The sequence below is a fragment of the Dermacentor silvarum genome, chromosome 11, assembly GCF_013339745.2.
Source record: "Dermacentor silvarum isolate Dsil-2018 chromosome 11, BIME_Dsil_1.4, whole genome shotgun sequence".
NCBI lineage: Eukaryota > Metazoa > Arthropoda > Arachnida > Ixodida > Ixodidae > Dermacentor > Dermacentor silvarum.
Genome location: NC_051164.1, coordinates 103361491 through 103381902, shown reverse-complemented (window position 1 = coordinate 103381902; position 20412 = coordinate 103361491). Strand labels below are relative to the sequence as shown.

General features: G+C 42.4%; 2 protein-coding genes across 5 annotated transcripts in view; one reads left to right on the top strand and one right to left on the bottom strand.

Moving 5' to 3' along the window:
- Positions 1 to 1698: 1698 nt before the first annotated feature.
- LOC119432354 (uncharacterized) lies at positions 1699 to 3796 on the bottom strand (the record flags this gene model as incomplete). The annotated part of the gene is made up of 2 exons (XM_037699518.1): positions 1699 to 2021; positions 2947 to 3796. Coding segments are annotated over 2 exons (1065 nt in total), but the record flags the coding sequence as incomplete, so codon positions are not given.
- Positions 3797 to 4179: 383 nt separating this feature from the next.
- The window catches only part of LOC119433428 (protein Hook homolog 3-like), a 37499-nt gene continuing 21266 nt past the window's right edge, over positions 4180 to 20412 (top strand). For all 4 annotated transcript variants that reach the window (XM_037700632.2, XM_049658818.1, XM_049658815.1 and 1 more), the window contains exons 1-15: positions 4180 to 4326; positions 4556 to 4641; positions 8252 to 8324; positions 8413 to 8463; positions 8561 to 8693; positions 11016 to 11083; positions 13621 to 13764; positions 14666 to 14760; positions 16960 to 17039; positions 17260 to 17324; positions 18026 to 18109; positions 18216 to 18258; positions 18923 to 19008; positions 19606 to 19770; positions 20311 to 20380. In XM_037700632.2, coding sequence (XP_037556560.1) covers positions 4294 to 4326; positions 4556 to 4641; positions 8252 to 8324; positions 8413 to 8463; positions 8561 to 8693; positions 11016 to 11083; positions 13621 to 13764; positions 14666 to 14760; positions 16960 to 17039; positions 17260 to 17324; positions 18026 to 18109; positions 18216 to 18258; positions 18923 to 19008; positions 19606 to 19770; positions 20311 to 20380 — 1276 coding nt within the window. In that variant the 5' untranslated portion in view covers positions 4180 to 4293. The remainder of the gene's footprint in view (positions 4327 to 4555; positions 4642 to 8251; positions 8325 to 8412; positions 8464 to 8560; positions 8694 to 11015; positions 11084 to 13620; positions 13765 to 14665; positions 14761 to 16959; positions 17040 to 17259; positions 17325 to 18025; positions 18110 to 18215; positions 18259 to 18922; positions 19009 to 19605; positions 19771 to 20310; positions 20381 to 20412) is intronic.

Here is a 20412-nt window from a genome sequence, read left to right as displayed (position 1 = left end):
CTAAACATTTATGGTGGAACACTTAGCATAGTTTAAAATTCAAACAGAGAAGATCAGAACGAACATTTTGGTGGGCAGGTGGAATTACATACCTAAAAGAATGCCGAAGATGAGTAGTGTAATTAACCACTGATAGCAACAAAAAAAAAAATGTTGCGTTTTAACACGAAAGACAGGTGCAGTCTGGCCAATTCCACTGGAAAGGAATAACTCGCTGGTGCTACCTCTATGCACTGCTCTATCAACTATTTTTTACAGGCATGTGGCACCCACTGTGAATGGATCTCAAACTTGAAGCTGGCCATAGGTGGTGTTCAATACATGGTAACCATGACGTGTTTCTGGCTCCGGCAATTGCTTGCAGTGCACAAAAGCATGGCCTTCAAGATCAGCTTCCATTACTCAGAGCCGTCGTTGGGGTTGCTATCTGGGCACCACCTATCGCACAGACAACCTTGCATATCATTGCCTCTGAGACAAGTGCCACAGCTACTTGGGCGAGCCCATTTCCCATGGGCTATAGGAATTGTGAGGCTCCTTGTTTTCTCTGCAACTAAGTCGTCTCATGGCATAAAAACATGTCGTTTCTAGTAGGACAATCTAGATTGATTCCATGTGTGTACCTCTGTAACATCCTTGAAAAGGACGAACTGGAGATAAGTTCCAAGTTGTCCTGTTTACATTTTACAAATGAGAGAAACCACTACATATATCCTGGCTCTGTAAAAACGACAGTCACTAATAAAACAGATTACATTGCAAAGACTACATCGACACAGACAGATCTGAATGCCACAGCGCTCTACTTCCAACAAACTTTATTTTGAAATCATGGCACTACATATACCATGTACGTGTCGTACATAACCTATACCAAAATTTTTCAAATATTCAAGTGCCACATCGCTGGACAGAACCAAGATGATGTTTTTGCCGTCGCTTGGAACAAGCCAGACTATTTTTTGTATTTCACCGAACTACATAATTAGTGGTTCATTAATCAACTTCTCAAATATATTCAGAGCAAAAGTGTTAATGACACCATCTTACACCACCATCTTAAAAAATTTCCCATCCAGCTTTCTGTTGCTCGATAAAAGTGGTACATAAAAGATTTTCCAAGCCTGAAAGAAAGCCAGCAAAATATGAAAAAGTGACACTTATTGAGCAACAGAAAGCTGGATCAGGAATTTTCCAAGATGGTGTGCAATTTTCTAATTGTAACTTTCGCTTTGAACATAGTACTATTTGAGCTGTAGATGAATTAATAACTAATTATGTAATTAGGCAAAATAAAAAAAATATTGTCCGACTTGCCCCAAGCAACGGCAACATTACTTTAGTTATGTCCAGCTACGTGGCTCTTGCATATTTTCAAATTTTTCCACACGTTACGTGCAACACATGGACACACTGTATGCCAGTATCATTCCACCTATCACATTTGTGAATCAGATCTAAGAATGCAAAAAAAAAAAAGTCATTTTTTTTTTTCATTGTTAAATCCCATATGCATGTGTGAATGGCTGAAACGATAATGGCATATGGTGTAAATATATGTAATGCCTTTTTTTTTTCTCTAAATAAAGTTTGGAGAAAGAGCACTGTGGTGTTCATCTGTCTTTGTGCGTATGTTGTTTTTGTGCTCGTGGTTTTAACAATGGAATACCGACAAACCCAAAGTTCCAGCCACAGCACCAACAAAATCACGTTTAATGACCCTGCAATATCATGTTTTAATCTGGTGCATGCTTCCAAGAACTAACAGAAAGCGTACTTTGCATGTAAAATAGGTAGCCAATGTTGCTAAAACTTAAACTTCACATCATTATGCCTTGCAGCATGCTTCGCATTTCTCGGGTCCATCTTGTACTTCTTGAGCAGCATGTCGTGTGATATTTGAATTCCCCGAGAACTCAGAAAACACGTGTAACGGTAAAAGGTTACCGGGTTCAATTCAATGCCATATGCTTCGGAGTGTTCAAACGTCTTCTGTGCACTCTTGAGGTCGTCTGCATCACCTGGAAGAGGAAACAACAGGTAGCCTTACATTCTTCCACAGCGGTTGTAAAAATATGAGTAAAAGTAAGGTGACCGGCCAGCCTATATGCAAGTCAACGTTTAAAGTTGTAAAGTCGGTCTATTTCTTGCTCAAGGGCCATTACTGATGACATGGTAAGAATAACAAGTTTTAATTTCGATACTGAAACTTTGCAATGTATTTGAGTGCTCCGAGCTGTTAGACACTTCAGGCTATATGTCTGACAAGCAATGTGGCATATTTCATTGCCTTTACTGCATTCACTGCAGCCTTTTCAAACTTTCAATTTGTAAATGTAAGCATGAGAAAATTTAATTTTTATGTCCACATAACAGTTCATGTGCGCGTGCTCTTGCCAATCCGTGAAACAGTAGCTGTACACTAAGATTTGTTGCTACTTTACATAGCATTGAAAACATAGAAAGATTCGGTTTTCCAGCAATGTACAGTGTTTTCTTTCTTTAAGGTGGCTCTCACTAGTGTTTCAGCCGGCACAAGCCATTCTTTTTCTGAAGTCTTTGCACGTGATAGTAGCAAAAGGAATGCACTCGCCGATGATGTCAAACTCGACACGAGATGCGTTAAAAACGTGTACGTTACTTTTACTGAGTCATCGCGTTTTCTGTGAAATGGCCGGAGTGATGTGATACCTTTACGGTCACAAGTAACCACCACGGCTCCAAAAAGCGACCCGGTCGCAGCAGTGCCGGCCCTCCAAAAACACCTATACGCAACTTTGCGCCCTTTTGGCCACCCCCCCATGACAGGCTGCATTCATTCCCTTCCAACCACAACACACAACTAGAATTCCTATTGGACTTCCTCGCACTTCTGCACAGCAAAACTAGCTCAGTTTGAAGATCCTTTTATAAAACCGTGTAGCAGGACAACTCGTGACGACTCACAATAAAACTCGAGCAGGAAGCTGAGCACGAGACCGCAGCACTCCGGCATGCCCAAGTAGAGGACAACGTTCAACAACCTCTGCACCGCGTCCAAGTCGCACCTGTCCACGGCGTACGAGATGACGGAACTGACTTTCTTCTCGAAGAAAGGCTTTGCCGCGGGCCGCAGGCGAGCCGCTTCGACCAGTTCCGAGGCCGTCGCGTGGTAGCGTCGCTTCTCGCTCAGAAACAGCACCTTCCACACGTTGGTCAGCGGATGGAAGTAGCCCCGGTCGGCCAGCCTCTCACACATCCGAGACAGAAGCGCGACCTCCTCGACCATGTCGTTCTTGGCGAGGTAGGCGGCCAAAAACGTGAGCAGGGAGCATATCTTGGTGCGGTGACTCTTGTGCGAAACGAAGAGCTTCTCGAATTTGAGGATTGCCTCGTCCGCGCGGCCCGCGCGCGAGAGCGCTTCGGCGTGGTAGTGCTCGAAGCGGAGCTCCTCGGCGGAGACCCTCGGGTAGAGGACGTCGACGACTTCGCGTGTCTGGTGCACACCTGCCACGTCGCCCTCCCGGGCTAGCGCCGAAATCAGGGCCGTCGCCGTCTTGGAGCTCGGAAACCTGCGGTGATCGGCGAACGACTTGACGGTCAGCGCCAAGGCGTCGGTGAGTCGCAGCGCCTTAAGCAGTTGTAGCACCTGGGCGTCGACGGTCGCGTCGCAAAACTCTTGCTCGTGCGAGAGTGCCCGAGTCAGAGTGAGCGTTCCTCTTACTAGCTGCGTTCTCTGAGCTGTCGTTTTCGGGAGTCGTTCCGCTGTTGTGCTTGCCGGCGGAGATGTGCGCAAGTCGTAGACACAGCATCCACTTTACCGGGTCAACGACAGGGCTGTTGACAAGGTTGACGTGCTTGAGAACGGTACATATAGGTCTTATGATTAGCATCGCAGTTCTTCAGAAGGTGAGAGATTGTCAGTACCACCAAGTGCGCGATAAATAAACACGGCACCTACGAGCGAAAGCCATTGCAAGCAGACTGACACGCGCGTAGTGTTGACTCAGCTGATGGGCCCGCAGCCGTAGTTGAAATTCATCACCGGCAAAGTGCTGTTACAGTCGTGTCACTTATGTTACACATACTTAAAATTCTGGATAAATCTTTTCATGTGTAAATATAACTTTTGATTCCCTATGGAGGCTAACCTTTGCTGTTGCGTAAGTAAATATTTATTTACGTCAACTGCGGTATCGAGAAACACGAATAAAACAGTGTCAAACGTCAAGGAAGAGAAAGGAGTGTGAAAAATGGCAAAGGTGTCGATGTGAACGTCAGCTTTTAACGTGTTTTTATTATTTTAACTCAGCCATGAACTCGACCACCGACAGTCTGATATGTTGGGTACGTAGCACACGCTCTCGTTATCGCAGTTTGCACGTTTATAATTGTTTTCCCTCCGTTAACAGATCCAGTTATAAGGTTGAATGGGGGTCTGTGGCACACATCCTTGTTTATATGGGCCAACGTAGTTGGCGTGTCTAACTTCTAAGCTGACGTCCAGTATCTGATCTTCTCACAACGCTGAACGCACGCCTCACCTTTGATGCGTTTGCCGCGAAATTCTGTGCAGCTTCAGACGTTCAACGTTTCTGCCCCGCACAAGACCGTCGATCAGCTGTCCGATGGAGTTGCGCTCGCCCAAGTACTGCACAAAATGTAAGTTGATGCACGTAATATCTGGGCGTATATATTGTCGCAGTAATCTCTAAGTTAGCTTTCCTGTCGTGCAGAATTTGATTCTAGTTCGTACGGCGTTCACCTCTGCGGCGAATGCGGAGTTTGAAGCCATGGTGACGCACATAATTCTGCTGCACCGAATTAAGGAAGCGACCTTCGCACCGGATTGCCCTTTACGTTAACTTTGCGTGCTTCCTCGGCAGTGCGGTGTTTTAATGATCTATGTGTCATATCGTAGTGAGCGACGAAGCTAACAACTACTGAATTAGAGCGTTTAGCGTTTATATGTTCCTCTCAAGTACTTGAACAAAGCTTAGTTTTTGTTCATTACATATAAACAGCAAACCTGACTTGATGACTAATGACAACAGTATTAATAACAAAACAACCATAAAGCTTAGGTGATCAGGAAAAAAAAAAAGAGAGAACAGCATAATTTGAATGCATTTCATATTCGCCGAAATCAGAGCGTTTGTGTACAAAACTGTAAAACGAAACTGCTGTCGGCCGTAACGAAACTGAAAAATCTCGTAGTCCCGAAAGTCCCGAAGTGGTGTTCGAACGCTTTCAGTTTCATTGCCGCTAGCAAAAAAAATGTCAAATATCAACAATGACCGCAGGCCACATGCAATGGCCATAATTGTCTGAAATAATCAAATTGCTCCCTTTTCCAGTAAAACAATTGTATACAAGAGTGAGTACCGACGTGCTCGTGTCTAGAGTTGCATACGTTGTCAAGATGTAAACGAACTTTTAAGTGGAAGCGAAACAACAAACTTGTGATAAATTATATGGAAAGTGATACACCAATTCCTTTAGTTTAGCAGCAGAGAACTAGAAATTTGAGTAACATTATGCAAAAGGCTGCATACAATGTACACTGCAGCTGGGAACACTACAAAACAACAAACACACTACAAAATACAAGAATGTTAACACTAAGTAACACTACAAAGCAGGAAGGAAAAAAAAATGCTTCATGGCATATTTTTACTGAAATTTGTGTGAGTCCAGAACTTTAATTTACTCAGCTAACTTTGGCTCTTTTGATTTGCTCCATACAACCGTTTAATGTTCTTGTGACATAGTATGAAAAACTGGCAAAGATGTGATAGCCAGATGCTTAAACCAGCAGCACCTTGTCTGCTAAAAGCTGCACTTACCTCTCAAAAACCAAGCAGGTGACTGTTGTGGTGGTCTTTCTCTCTCTGCTCCTGCCAAAGCAAAAGGTTACTGCTCTTCTACTACAGTCACCTTGCTTCATTCGCAGAACATCTTTTATATACAGTAGCGGACAAAACTATGCAATAGTTTGCATTTGGGTCTTCTGAGCTAAAATGCTCAAAGTTGTCGCTGCATTATGTCAGACTGGTAGCGTCGGACAATGGCCTCTTGACCACTGCACTGCCATATGTTATTCACAAAGCATGGTCTACCCCTCGTACACTCAATTTTCGTATTCCAGGACTGTATCACAAGGAAGCCATAATGCATCAATCAGCATGTCAGAAAATATGTACGTACATGCTAGTGAAGGAATGTTAACGGTAATTGTAGGGGTTAGCCAAACAATAGGCTTTGGCATGCTACTGCAGGTTTAATATATAATAAGGGATTAAAGAAAAATAGAGAAAAGAAAACCGGGTGCACAAACTTGGAAATATAGGCAATCGTGCCATGAAATCGACAAAATGGAAAGCGGAGCTATATGGTGCTGGTAGTGAACAAAGCATTGTCCATCTCTACCTCCTCCTGGTGGCAGCAGTGTGCATTGTGTTTGTCAGTATTAAAAAAAAAAAAAAAAAAAAAACACCAATTGATAGTTTAGAAACCTGGGTATTCTTTCACGGAAAACCCCGATATCATGTTACTCTGTTCACTGCTTGATTGTCTTCCATGATAAGCCATTGCTTCATCAGTTGTTGCATTATCATGTCAATTACAGTCATGTAGCAGGTACCTGAATGCTGACTAATGGGCAAACCTTCGCGTAAGAGATGTGGTGAACAGTGGCTGAACAAAAGATTAATCGCCATTGTTCTGGTAATGACAAGTCCCGTTGACATGTTGGCTCCAAATTGAGGTTTCTCTGGTTTGCCTGCTCATTATGCAATTCTCCGTCCTTCTCAACAGATTTGACAATATGACTTATGCAATTCTACCGCGCCCCTGGTTATAATGCGCAGTCATATTACTGGCCAAACACAATAAATAAATAAATAAATAAATAACTTGGTGCCGATTCTACCTGTGCACATCAAGTAACGAAACCCGAGTCGACTCGTACCGGTTTAAACAAGTTTATGGAACATACAAAGGCACACAGGCACGCACACAGCTGAATCTTAGTGGCTAGTCGCTGTCAGAGTACAACACCTCCTTTTCGCTCTCTACCAGCCACAGAAAGTCATCTTCAGTTCTGTCTAATGCATTAGAAATGCCACACGTACAGCAAACTGGGAAATGGCAACTGCAAACCTGAGGCAGAAAAAAATACAATGTCTGTTCAATGGCATTGTGGCTTTCGTTTTTCATTTTGAGTAGAAATAGTTATGATTGTAACGCGCATGCAAATTTAAATGCACTTTTTATTCAAAAAAGGTGGCACGTTAGAATCGGTGCAAATACGGTAGTTAGTGAGTGCAAAAAACAGTCCAGGCACGAAAGAAAACGTATGGACACTGGACAAGCACCAAATTTGACAACTGTCCCCTTACAGAAAACAGAATCCTTGGACCCCTGTCCTAGCTGACGGAGCCTAAGTTACTCTGAAAGCACTGTTTTCTTTTTCAAAAGTGTAGGGAATATATGAAAAACTGTTGTCGGGCGCCTTCATCGAGTAAGTGTTGACTGATTCTCTTCATATTTTCTCTTCTTTTCTCGTTATCTTTTCTATCCTTTCCCCCAGTGCAGAATATCCAACCGTATGGTTACTCTGATTAAAATCTGTGCCTTTCTTCTATTAGGTTCTTTTTCTCTTTCTGCATCTTCATGTGAATACATTGTCTTGTTTAGATCTCGTAAGAGATGATTTATGAATATAGTCTCTTGTCTTGACATTCTTTCATTTGCTCTACCATCTGAGCTAACCAGGAGGCTAGCAGGTCGCAGCGTGAGGGCGAATTAATTGACAACTCGAAGCACAAAGGCATTGGATATGGCAAATCGGTTCTGCGAAATTCCTCAAGGTGTAGCAAAGTGGTCGATTAATTTGCCCTTGTGCTGCGATCTGCTAGCCTCCTGGTTAGCTCAGATGGTAGAGCGACCGCCGCATAAAGGCATTGTTCCTGGGTTCGAACCCTGGACCAGGACAAATTTTTCTTCATCTACCAAGCTTTGTTTCTGAGAAACTCATGTGGGTTTCTTTTGTAACTTCGTGCTACATACGGGTGAACGTAAATTTTTCCTTTCATGCACTGGTTTAATTAATGATGTTGTATGTTTAGTTGTATTATGGTAAAGTTAGCAAAAAAAATTTCAAGTTGGAACTTTTTCTTCAAATTTCTAGTGATGGCAGATGGATGCTATTCTTAATGGCTGAAATGCTTGAGTGCAGTGTCAAAGCTATGCTTCACTCCATGTCTTACAGTGACCCAGACTTCTTCGACTCATCCTGGCTGACGAAGGTAAAAACCGACGTGGGAAGCAACTGGCGACTCAAAGTGAGTCTTCACTCTCAACCTTCGAACATGGTAATTCCATGTGGAGGTTTAAGATGGATGTCCACTTCTTTTTTTTCGAACTTTTCAGTTCAGCAACCTGAAGAAGATTCTCAAAGCAATTATCGACTATTACAATGAGGTATGTGAGCCTGCTTGATGTGGAAATTATAGTGCTATGTACTGTAAAAGAAAACACCCCTGGAAAAAGGTCTGGGAGAAAACAATTTTTTGTTCAGGTACTGTTCCAGCAAATCACGGAGTTTCGCTTCCCGGACGTCGGTGCCATCGCAGAGCGGGGAAGCCGAGATGAAATGGGACGCCTCCTGCAACTGATCCTCGGGTGTGCCGTAAACTGCTCCAGGAAACAGGGTGAGTTGGCCTTTAAGTTAACGTTGAAGGTTGTCGGAATCGGCGACATCACCACATGGTGACATGCCTACAAGCATGCAAAATCCAGTGGCTGCATGTTTGTCAAAGGACCACTTGCATGATATTACGGACATAGCAACGAAAGCACGGTTGCCGACGCTTTATAAGCAAGCAGCGGAACAGCTCAGCAGGGAGACTACTGTTGGAAGCACGTGCGTGTATGGTGTGCACCCTCCTGAGACCAGGAATAGCTTGTGAGCATGTATCGTTGTTGTGTAAGTTTGTTTATACGTTCCTTGGCCCATTTACCATGTCTAACTGTATATGTACTCGTATGTCGTGCTTTTAGTTTGATTTAATTTTATTAAATGTTACTTCATTCCGTGTGTCGCATTTGCCTGCTGGTGAAGGGCTGCTCGCGAATTATTCCATGAAGTCGGGTTACTTCAAGGTCTGTAGGTGAATGAAGAAATGAAGGTGCCTGGGCCTCGGTGAATTCTTTAAAAATAAACCCGTCAAAAACACAAGTTGTTTTGTACATGCCTAAAGGAAGAACGCTGACACAGAAGCTGAATTTATTTCTGGGCTCTCAGCAGTTAGATATGGTGGATTCTGTTAAAACCCTTGGAGTACATTTTTCAAAGCGCCATACATGGAATGTACATGTTGAAAACCTCCATTCAAAGATGTCATCTGCCATTGGTGTCCTTGCATGTACGCAATGTATTCTTCCTACAAAAGTGAAGATAATGATCTTCAATGCATTAGTGTCCTCTTTGTTGCAGTACTGCAGCATAGTGTTGTACTACTGGTGTAACAAGTTTGCTCAAGCTGTATTTGCTGCAGAAAAGAGCCATACGACATATTGCTGCTGTACATTATGCTTCCTCTACAAAACTTCCTTTTACAGAGTACGAAATTCTTCCAGTGTTCTGTTTGTATAATTATAGGCTGATGTTGTGTTATAAAGCTTCTGTTAAGTATGGTACCGATACCATAATTAATCTTGCTAAGTTAAAAGCAAACACAAGTGTTCGTCTAACCATGCACAAAGAAATGTGGACTGTACCCACCCGTAGAACTACTTATGATGAACCATCTTTGTCCTACAAGCTACCTTCCCTGCTAAACTTATTGAGCCATGAATATTTTGATCCTTCATGTAATCAAAATTGTCTCATTAAACGCTTCGCCCAGGTAATTTATTTTCAGGAATAGTACATCCTTTCGAATTTCTTGTCCCTCTTCTTGACGATCGCTGCTTTTCATGTTCATGCCATTTCAAGCCTATGCAAATGGGTTCTATTGTTTAGCGATTTGTTACATAATTTTGGGTTACTCGATGTTATGTAATATTCATCGATTTATTTGAACTCTTCGTGCATGACTGACCGTCATCCTGCTGTTTTGCCAATTGTAACGGGGTCGGGACCTCGTCAAACTGCTCGAGCTTTTAGTCCCGTACTCCTCCTATCCAAAGGAAATGAAGTTGATATGATTGATTGATTGAAGGTGGGAATAAAAAGAATGCAAGAATCGTCGTGGTCTTCTGAAATTGAACCAGATGTGGGCATTGAACGCACAGCTGTAGTCAACTCATGACCATTCAATCCCAGAGACATCACAATTCTGGTTGGTTTGAACGAAGCTTAATACTTTGGTCACCCCACAAAAATGGTAATATATTTTAAGACTGCTTAATTGAAACAGAGCTTTCGGTTAATTCAAATAAGTGTCTGAATTTGATTCCCCGGGCAAGGCTTTGTCAAGATAGTGCAGCTTTTGTAAGAATCTGCAATCAGAAGTTCATAGACTATAGATCTGAAAAGAAAGCTGAATATTTATGCAGCCTCTGCAGGCTGCCTGGTATCCACATTTCCAGCCTGCACTAATACCGGTAAATGAGAACAACATAGCGTAGTGCTTTTTACTGGCTACGGTCGCAAACATTCAATGTATTCTTAAATCCCACGACCCATGAACTTTTGACATTGATTAATCACAGAGCACTAGTTAGCCAAAATATGGCTTATATTAAAAATTGACATGGTCCTGTTTGTTGTCGGTGCAATTGACTGTAGGTTGTTATTGAACATATGGCAATTGCCTAACATATTGCAATGAACTTAAATGCAGTTGTGAAACACATACTGATAGCTCTTGGCATTCTTTTTTTTCATTTTCAGTATAGTACATAAGTCTTAAATTTTGCCACATGTGCAACAGACTGGAGGTCTTGCGGAACTTATTTGTTTCCTTTTGCTCCTGTAAAGATATAAAAAGATGTGTAGGTATGGTGCTAAATGCTGTGTTTCGTTCCAGAATATATTCAAGTCATTATGGGTCTCGAGGAGGCTGTCCAGCATGTTGTGATGAAAGCTATTCAGGAGGTTTGTGAACATCTCAAGTTTTGTTTGTCTCTTTAATGATGTCAGCAGTGCAAGTAATTATGAAACAATTGTTTGCTTTCATTGCAAGTCAGAACTGTTTTTAAGCCATGTCAGGGCCTGTGTACCCTTCATGCAAGAAATTATGGGTAATACTGGTGACGGATGTTTTGTGAACAGAATGTTGGTCATAAGCATTCCATGGTTTATCAAACATTGGTAGAGCCATAAAGACCAGTGTCAGTTTTAGACTGCTCTTACGGAAATGTTTTAAAGCTTAAAGTTCTGGTCCTGCCAACTAGATTGTGCTGTTGTGCGTTCTTTCATGCAAGGTACTTAAGCTGCCTAAATGTGTTTCAGTAGAACGTTTGTAAAACTAATGTTAGGTTTTCTCTCATATAAAGAAGAAAGAAGTTGGTCAACCTCTACTGTTCATTTTCTTTTTATGTTTTATTTAATGTGTAATTATAAACATGCTGCTGTGCATCATTATGCTATCCACTAAAATTACACAATCTGCTACTATTTTGGGTGAAATGGTTCAAGCGGCATTCTGCATTTATCAGTGTGCCACGGTGTTGTGTTGAGAAGTGCATGCCTCCTCAGGCAGGTGGCGCTAAGCACCTGCCTTCTGATGTCATTTGCCTACGTCACATATACATATACTTGGCCGGGTGCTTAAAGTGAGCATGTCGGGTTGCCGGAATTATTCTCTGCTTGGCAACACCACACACGACAAGGCAGCCTTGCCATTTTAGCCAATCCTGATACCTTCTCGTATCGGGCACACTTCCCGACACCTTCTTGACCTTATAATATTGGCTGCATTCCAGTACTCACTGTAGACGACTAAATAGACACTTAAGGAGACGGTGGGCATCCTAAGTCTCATTCCAGTCCTGATGAAGCTGGCAAGAGAGAGAGAATAAACTTTATTGTACGAAGAGTGGTTGGTGTGGTTATTCTCGGGTGGAGCCCTCTTGTAGAGCCCCAAGGAGACAGCTTCGCGTAAACAGCGTCAAAGTAAAAAACTATGCAGGCTACTTGCTGTCCAAACAATATGGCGGCTAATCAGAAGGCTTGGAAACTCAACGGGAAGGTTGTCTGCTCACAGGAAAACGTAGATGTGTTTTTTTATGGGCTTAATGTAAGCTATGTTCTGTTTTTCATACGTTCGTACATGCAGTGTTAACCGTTTGAGGATCAATTATGTTAGCCAAATGTGACCCCCCCCCAGGGTCGATTTTATTTACCTATTGCAGATTTAAAACCTTCAGAGTGACCTATGTTGAAAAAAAAAAAAAAAAGAAAAGAAATCCCGCAATTTTTTTAGTGACTATAAAGTGGCGAAGGAAAAATTTTTCGACAGTAAACATGCATTGTTTATTCATGAATGCAGATGGGTTTGCATCAATGTGTATAATAAGAAAAAAAAATAGATACACTGAAATAGATATATTCTGATTTGATAATTGGGCATTAGTCCGCATCAAAGGAATCACCGCTCTACTCACTTGCAGAGTAGCAACCAGCGTGCTCGTCCAAAGCGTAATTGAACCGTTTATGTGAGTGCATGCAAGAAAACTCAATGGTTGTGCACCCGTCAGCAATACCAAATGAGTCAAAAACTTGCAGTAATACTTCATCCCATCGCCAACGAGGGGCAATCAGTTTTTGCGAGAGTCAAGTAAAGAAATGCAGGCATGGCAGCATCATTCATATATGGCGGCATTGTTTGTATATGCCAGTGCTTGCCTGTGAACAGATGTAATCGCACCTCTGTGAGCAATAAACGAGTGAGCATCTAGCACTGGCCCTTTGAGAGATTAGAGACCAGATAGACGTCAGTTTTTGCGAGTGCAACAAATGGAAACAGCCCGTGAGACTTACCCAAAACTAACTGCCACGCACTGATGCATGAGCACTCTCTGACGCGCTGGCGTGAAGAAGCTGTGGAATGAACACCAAGAGACTATGGAGCAAACAAAATTCCTTCTATCTAAATAGGGTGGAAGTACTTGCTGGGCAACAGAGTGTTGAAAAACTGGCACATTTTTCAAACATACAGGCGGCATCGTAATTATACAGCACCAATCATTTGGGACTTGTTCGCGGCGCCATATATTTACGTCTTCGACCCTCGAAGGGTTAAAATACAGTGACAGTATATGCTTTTCTTACCTTTTTTTTTTGTCCTTGCGAGGTGGCGTCACGTCACAAAGACGTCTTCCAAGTGTGTTCCATGACTGGGTCTCGAAGCTGTCTTCTTAGCACTCAACTGTCTCCGATGCTGGCCACAGTTGGAATACACATCTCGTTTTACTTTGTGTAGTACTTTAAAGATAGTTCGGGGCACTTGAAACCAATCAACACACAGTGAAACACTGCACTATGACACGAGGCTAAGGGCAGGATTTGAACTGATATGCATGCAGATGCACCTTGAAAACTGTGCATCTTGCCACTTGAAGGCTGGACGTTATGTAGGGTCCCGTTTGGCTTCACTGCCATGACAATACGGTTGTCCTTCCTCTTGCCAGCTTATAACGAAGGAAAGCCCCAGCAGCTACACTGGCGACAACTTCGAGCTCAACGAGCAGTTGAAGAAGGCACTGGATGAGCTGCACACAACTGCGCAGGCAAAGGAGCAGATCACTCAACGGTGCCACGAGTTGGACATGCAGGTAGGCGGGGAGCAAGTTGCGTGCAGTTGCCGTTACAAGGGCTCGCTGCGCTAGCTTAAGGACTGTGGTACTCTGCTGTTGAGCTTTTTTTTTAAGGTTGGGGGGGGGGGGGGGGTTGACCTTCTGCTGCTGTGGTGATATTGCAATAAGGGCAGAATACAGAAACGCTTGTGTACTTATATTTAAGTGCACAGTAAAGAAACCTGGGTGGTTTCTCATAGTCCATAGCTCATAACCCTGATAGCCCACTCATAGCTTCATAGGGCATAAAGCTCCATCGATTGGCTATTTGCAGGCAAGATGTATTGCTTCAAGTATGAGTGTAGTATAGTGTAATTTCTTGGGAGGTCTGTGTTGCCTTTTTAAGAGTATCCATCTTGATAATTCTGGCATCATTATGGTGATGTGTTTTCTTCTAGAAATGTGATGCTGAACATTACAAACTTTATTTACTCAGTATCTTTCAAGGGCGACTTTAGTGAATAAAATGTATAGGCAGTCTCAGCTAAATCTGCATGCAAAAATGCAGATTTTTTTAATGTAGTGTTAGCTGACCATAGTGTTAGCATGACTTGTTTTACTAGCTGAGCCTTTGCATATCCATAACTCGTTGCATAGTTTATATTGCACTGGCTGCAAAAGGTAGCCCTCTGAAATCTACAATAACAGTTCTTCTGCGCACCATTACCAGCTTTGCCTTTTGGACCTATTTTGTCTGTTTATTTTCTTGCTGTTTTTTGAATACTGCAGGCAAGGTCACGAGGAGGACATGATATAACTTATGTGCAGGATGTCATACAGCTCACTGGCACTGCTGTGTGTTATGCTGCATTTGCGAGGACTCGCATGGGGTCGTATGATAGCCCCACACACAGTCTTACTGAGATACATCATTTTCCAGGTTACGATGCTTCAAGACGAGAAGGTGAGCCTGATGCAGGAAAACGAGAAGCTGATGGAGAAGCTCAACCATGTTGAAAACTTGGAGGATCCCAGGTTCGTCGAGCACCATTCTCCTCTCTGTGCCTGTCTCTGACTTGAGATTTGATTAATCAGCAGATTGCCGTAGTGGCTCAATGCCTCTTGTTCAGCAGCATTTTACTGCTGAACACAAGATCGCGGGTTTGATCATTGGCCACGGTGGTTCCATTTCAATGGGTAAAATGCAAGAATACTTGTGTATGTAGATATAGGTGCGCATTAAAGAATCTGAGATGGGAAAAATTGGCCCAAACCCTTCCACTACGGTGCCTCTCATATGGCCCCAGTGCAGCTTTCAATCAATCCAATCACTTGATTAGCTGCAATCAGGATAGAGACATGGCACAGCCAAAGAGGCAAAACAGTGATAGAACTGTTCCCAAGCTGCTCGTTCCTCGGCTTAATAAAAGTGCGCACAATCTTGCAATTCGGCCGCTAATTGTGCACTTCTTTTTTTTTTTTTCAAAATGCACTAAAACACAGCAGATTAAAGCTTTTACGACGTAAAACATGGAACAGAATTCGGGAGGGAGGAAGTCACAGAAAAAAAAAAAACACATATACTGTGTTTCAATAGCTCCGTGAGACACTGTGGAAATTACAGGCTCATTTGACCAATCAGGAGGGCCAACATCTCTTAAAGGTGCCCTTCTGTGCCCTGTCGTCTGCTGGTGGCAAGCGTTGCAGCGCAGGCGGTGGCAATATCTACGAAGACTGAAACTGCACCATGAGGTCAGCTGTTGCGATAGCAGCGGCAGAAAGTTCGTTCCATATTCAATGTGACATTAAACAAGCATGTGTCTTCAAGATATTTCGAAATACAGAGGAGAAGGAGGGTTGCAGAGATGGCAGAAGTGGAGGGTTCAGGAGGAACACTCAACCAGCATGTCGCACTGGATGGTGCAGCCATCCATTGATGCCTTTTGTAGTATCCACTTGCACACAGTGCGCTTGCTGACATTCGTAGGTGCACCTGTTTTCTTAATTAGGATTCATGTTGTTTACCGCACTCCTTTCGCACTGTTCCAAGCATGTTCAACATCGACTTATTTGTTCCTTTCCTGTAAAAAAGCAGCTTGGAACGATACCACACAAGTGAGTCTGCGGACGCCATTTTTTGCAGAGGACAAAACACTACCCAGGAGGGAGTCCTCCGCGGTGTTGTGGCTGTGCCGACTACACATATGAATTTAACCATTGTCGAAGCAATTAATTGTTCATAATTTTAAAATGCAAATTAATGTCTATACGGCTGTGTTGCCTTAATTTTGTTGTTCTCTCCATGTTTTCAGTCATCTAACTGGAGGACTCTATTTTCAGTATCATAGAGCCTCAATAAATATATTATTTAAAAAAACGAAGCAAGATCGCGCAATAAACCGCAGCTGTGACCTGCAAAGAAGCTTCCAAGTAAAAGCTGCTGACAAGATCAATTGTCAAGGCCATTTAGTCATACAACGGGTTCTGAACTATGGCACTATATCTCGCTCCGCAAGAATCTGTGCTCACAAGTTGTGTAGCCTTGGCTCTGCTGTGACAAACTACTGAAACAGAGTACAGCGGAATCTCGTTGATACAATCTTCACGGGAACCGGAAAATAAAGTGTATCATCCGAAAATCGTATCATCCAACTTATTATCCAACATATTATCCAACCAAATCGTATTATCGGGGGGGGGGGGGGGGGGGGGGGGAAGAAAAAAACGTATCATCTCGAAACACGTATTACACAGAATCGTATCAACGAGGTTCCACTGTACAGAACGAAGCTGGCATTGCTGTTGTCTTTATCCTTTGTGCCCCTGTTGCATTCTGAATGGTTTTGCACAGGTTATGTCTGTTTCTTCGTATATGTCACGCGAGCTGAATAATTTATCTCAATATAACAGTGAGCCAACTAGCTCATTATTCTAAACACCTTAGTGAAGGACTTAAGATTCAAGGTTTGTTAACTGTCCTCTTTCTTCCTCTGGTTCACACTGATGCATGATTTCCCTGGTCAGCAGCTGATTAGGGGATATCAGAACAGCGGCAAGAACTGCTGAAGACACCGGTGATAAGCGTTACTGACAATGCGCTCAGTCCACAGTTTTCGAACAATAGATGTTATCCCACACTCTAGAAGACCAGTGCTTGCTTTTATTTCATCATTTTAGGACTGAATACAAAAAGGCATCCCACTAGCACTTTCTCATGGGGTCTGAAACTTTCAGCACACCAGCAGGAAGGCGATATCAGCAATCCCAACAGCGGATAGACGCACTACAGGCTGAAGTCTTCAAGCTGGAAACTGGTATGTGCCCATCTGTCTGCACGAAACAGAATTACGCTATCATTAATGAGTAAACCATGTGGCATTAATCACACTGTTATCACTGTAGAGCTCTTGCAGTGATTATTGTGTTCTGAAGGCTAGTTCATTGCATTTTTGTTGAAGTGTTCTACATCATTCTTAACTGGTGCCATCCATTTGTGAGTTGTATTAAGTTTTGCTTGCATCATTTTAAAAACAGCGAAAGATGAACTACGAATCAAGGTGGAATTTCAAGAGAAGGAGATTCTGAATCTTCAGGAAAAGGTGAGATTCGCCACGTTGCAGAGTCTAGAAATATGCATTTGATGTTCACTGCAGTCATTGCAAGGTACAGGAAATCTAGGTTGCAATGGGAGCTTGTGGCTTGATTTTACTTCAGAGCAACATGTAGGGTGCATATTTATATAATTGCAGGTATATGCACCACATACACTCCTTATTCAATTTGTAACAATGTTTTAGCTGCCTTACTAATGTGCTAAGGCAAAGACTGCATTATGGGAGCACACTGAGATAATAATTTTGTTTGCAGTCCAGTCCAAGGAGCTTGTAGCACTGAACATGTTGCACAATTAGTTACGTACTTTTTCAAGGATATTTTACAGCTGCAGAATTAATTGAAAGTATCTAATCTATGATCATAAGTTGAATATACATTGTGTTTGTGCTATTACAGTCAATAGTTAGGAAAATGGTTATTGTTTCCTCTGTGCTACTAAAATGCTAGAATTGTTATGTTTGCACAGTGAGAAAATGTCTCGTGACCTCATGCTGCTATGTAAAAAATAAATGCACTAGACATGGTAAATTTATAGTTTCAAAGTTGCATTTTCTCCCCCTCACATTAACTTAATAGTTAGCGTGGAGGCAGATTAGCCTTGTGCATGGTTATGGTGGATTTGCGAATGCGCATTACACATTCAATTTTTTGTGTGTGTTCTGAACCTGCTTCTCTCATTTTTCAGAATGAAGAGTTGCACAAAACATTGAATGAAGCTCAGACGTTGAAAGATGAACTGGACGTGTTGAGGCACACATCAGACAAAGTGGTACGCTTTCACAGAGTGGCATTGGTGCTTCCTGAATGCACACGTTTCGTGTTTTTGCTTTGATGATGACACGTCTTGTCCTTGTGTTTCTTTTGTCAATGCATAGGAACACTATGAAGCTGCAATCGAGACCTACAAGAAGAAGTTGGGTGAGTAGAAGAGATTTGTTGCCCGTAATTCACTGAAATTTAGCTTGTCTGTCTGTCATTCTTTGTGAGAAAGAAAGAAATTGGGGGAACTGAGGGTCTAGATTTTTTTTTATTTAATCACCACGTGAAGCCAACAGACAAAGCTGAGAAAAACATAAAGGAAATTAATTGTGTTTTTAATTACTGAAATGGAGAAATAGCAGAGAACTTTGGCTTGTATGTATACGTATTACCCTTTACGGAATAGCAGGCAATTAGAGACGTGCACGTGAGCTGCCACATTTATGGTTCCATCTTGTGGCGCAAGTTTCAAGGAAAATATTAAATCAATTTAGACTGAAAGGTTAGGCTTCTGCAATAACAGATTCGTCATTTGTAGCAAAACAGAGCTTTTGTAAACGAGAAAACTATGAAAATGGGAAATCGGAGTGGTGCTCCCTATTTTGGACTTCGGTGACATCAGCGCTGGCTGATTGCACAGAAAGCGGCAGAGAGAGAGATCACGTGAGCGTCATGTCAACTCGTCCGTTGCCGTAGTATGCCTTGTAGTAGTGCTAATTGTGAAAGAAAATTTGGATAGAATAAGGTTTTCGCATGAAGGAGCTTGAGGCATTCTCTGTGGCAGAGTTGATAACTGAAGGTGGTGCATTTTGCTCACTCTCAGAGGACATGAGTGACCTCAAGAGGCAGCTCAAGTTACTGGAGGAAAAGAACACATCGTACATGCAGACCAACATCGAGCTTGAGGAGGTTGGTGCCCTTCTTTGGCTATTGAACTCATTTGTTCTTGTTCTTTCACTTGCTCGGAGATATGAGGTGATCTTGTCTTCTTTCTTTTCTTTTACTTTTTATCTAAGAACTGTCCTTCATGTCCAGGCATAATGAATATATCTTTGCTGTTGACAACCTAAATAAGTTCTTGACTGAGTCTGGCTTCAAAGTTGTGTCACTAAAAATGAGTGTCTAAAAAAAATCTTGCCGCATTTGTAATTGCATTGAGCTGGTCATCTAATCTCTCTATCAATACAGCCTTGGCTGTCTTTCAAGGTTTGTCATGTGTTAACAATCTTTGAGCAATTTAGCCTTCATTTATTGCTTGGTGTGTGCATAATGACTAAGTATAGTTTTGGTGCCAAATTTCTCTGCATAAATTTCTTTTTTTTTTAAATCAGTCAATCTTCACTCTCTCTTTCCTTTTTCCATCTACCTCGTACTTATCTGTTCTGTTGTTGTTTCTTTATCTAATCTTCTTAACTTTATGCAAACTGGTTTGTGACATATGATAAAGGTGAATCACCTCATTCTGTGGCGCTCTTCCTTCTCAGCATGTGTAATTTTATTTTGCAGGATGTGAAAAAAATGGCAGCGTTCAAGTCGCAGGCGGACCTGTACAAGAAGCAGACGCAGGAGCTGCGGCTTCAGTTGGCCGACGAGACGCGGAAGGCCAATCGTGCCGAGTTTGAGGCCAAGAAGCTGCACGAAAAGTTGGCTTCTCTGCAGACTGAAAAGGAGGTACCCGTTGCGTTTGAGCCGTTATCTGCATTTCAAGATCTAGCAATTTCGTGAAAATTTAACCGTATGTACTCGCTTAGTAGCCAGGCCCCCAACTTTCACTAGTTTGAAAAGGTATCTTTAGATATTGCTTGCATACAAGTCATGGCCGTGACTTTTGAATAGAGAAAGTCACCAACTTACTGTGCACTGAACAACAAGCCAAGCTTAGATATGTCAAGCCGTAGCTGTAGTCATGTGTCGGTGTGCCAGTTAGATGCCCTTTTTATAATTTTGTGTTTTTTGTGTTGTGCTGTTGATCATGAAGTCACGGCTTCGACTCTCAGCCACGGTGATGGCATTTCGGTGGGGCTAAATTGCAAGAACACTCAAGTGCTTAGATTTAGGTGCACATTAAGCAACCCCAGGTGGTCAAAATTAATCCGGAGCTTCCCACTGCTGCCTCCCACTGTACTTTGAATTTTGAGGATGTTGATCTTTATAATTAAATTTAGAAATAATGAGAATTCCTTGTTTGAGACTTTTTATTTCTCTTCCCAGCGACTTGTTGCAGAACGAGACTCCTTGAAAGAAGGCTTGGAAGATTTGCGCTGCTCTCAACTACAAAAAGGTGAGTTACAGAGATGAAATTCCAGCATTTGT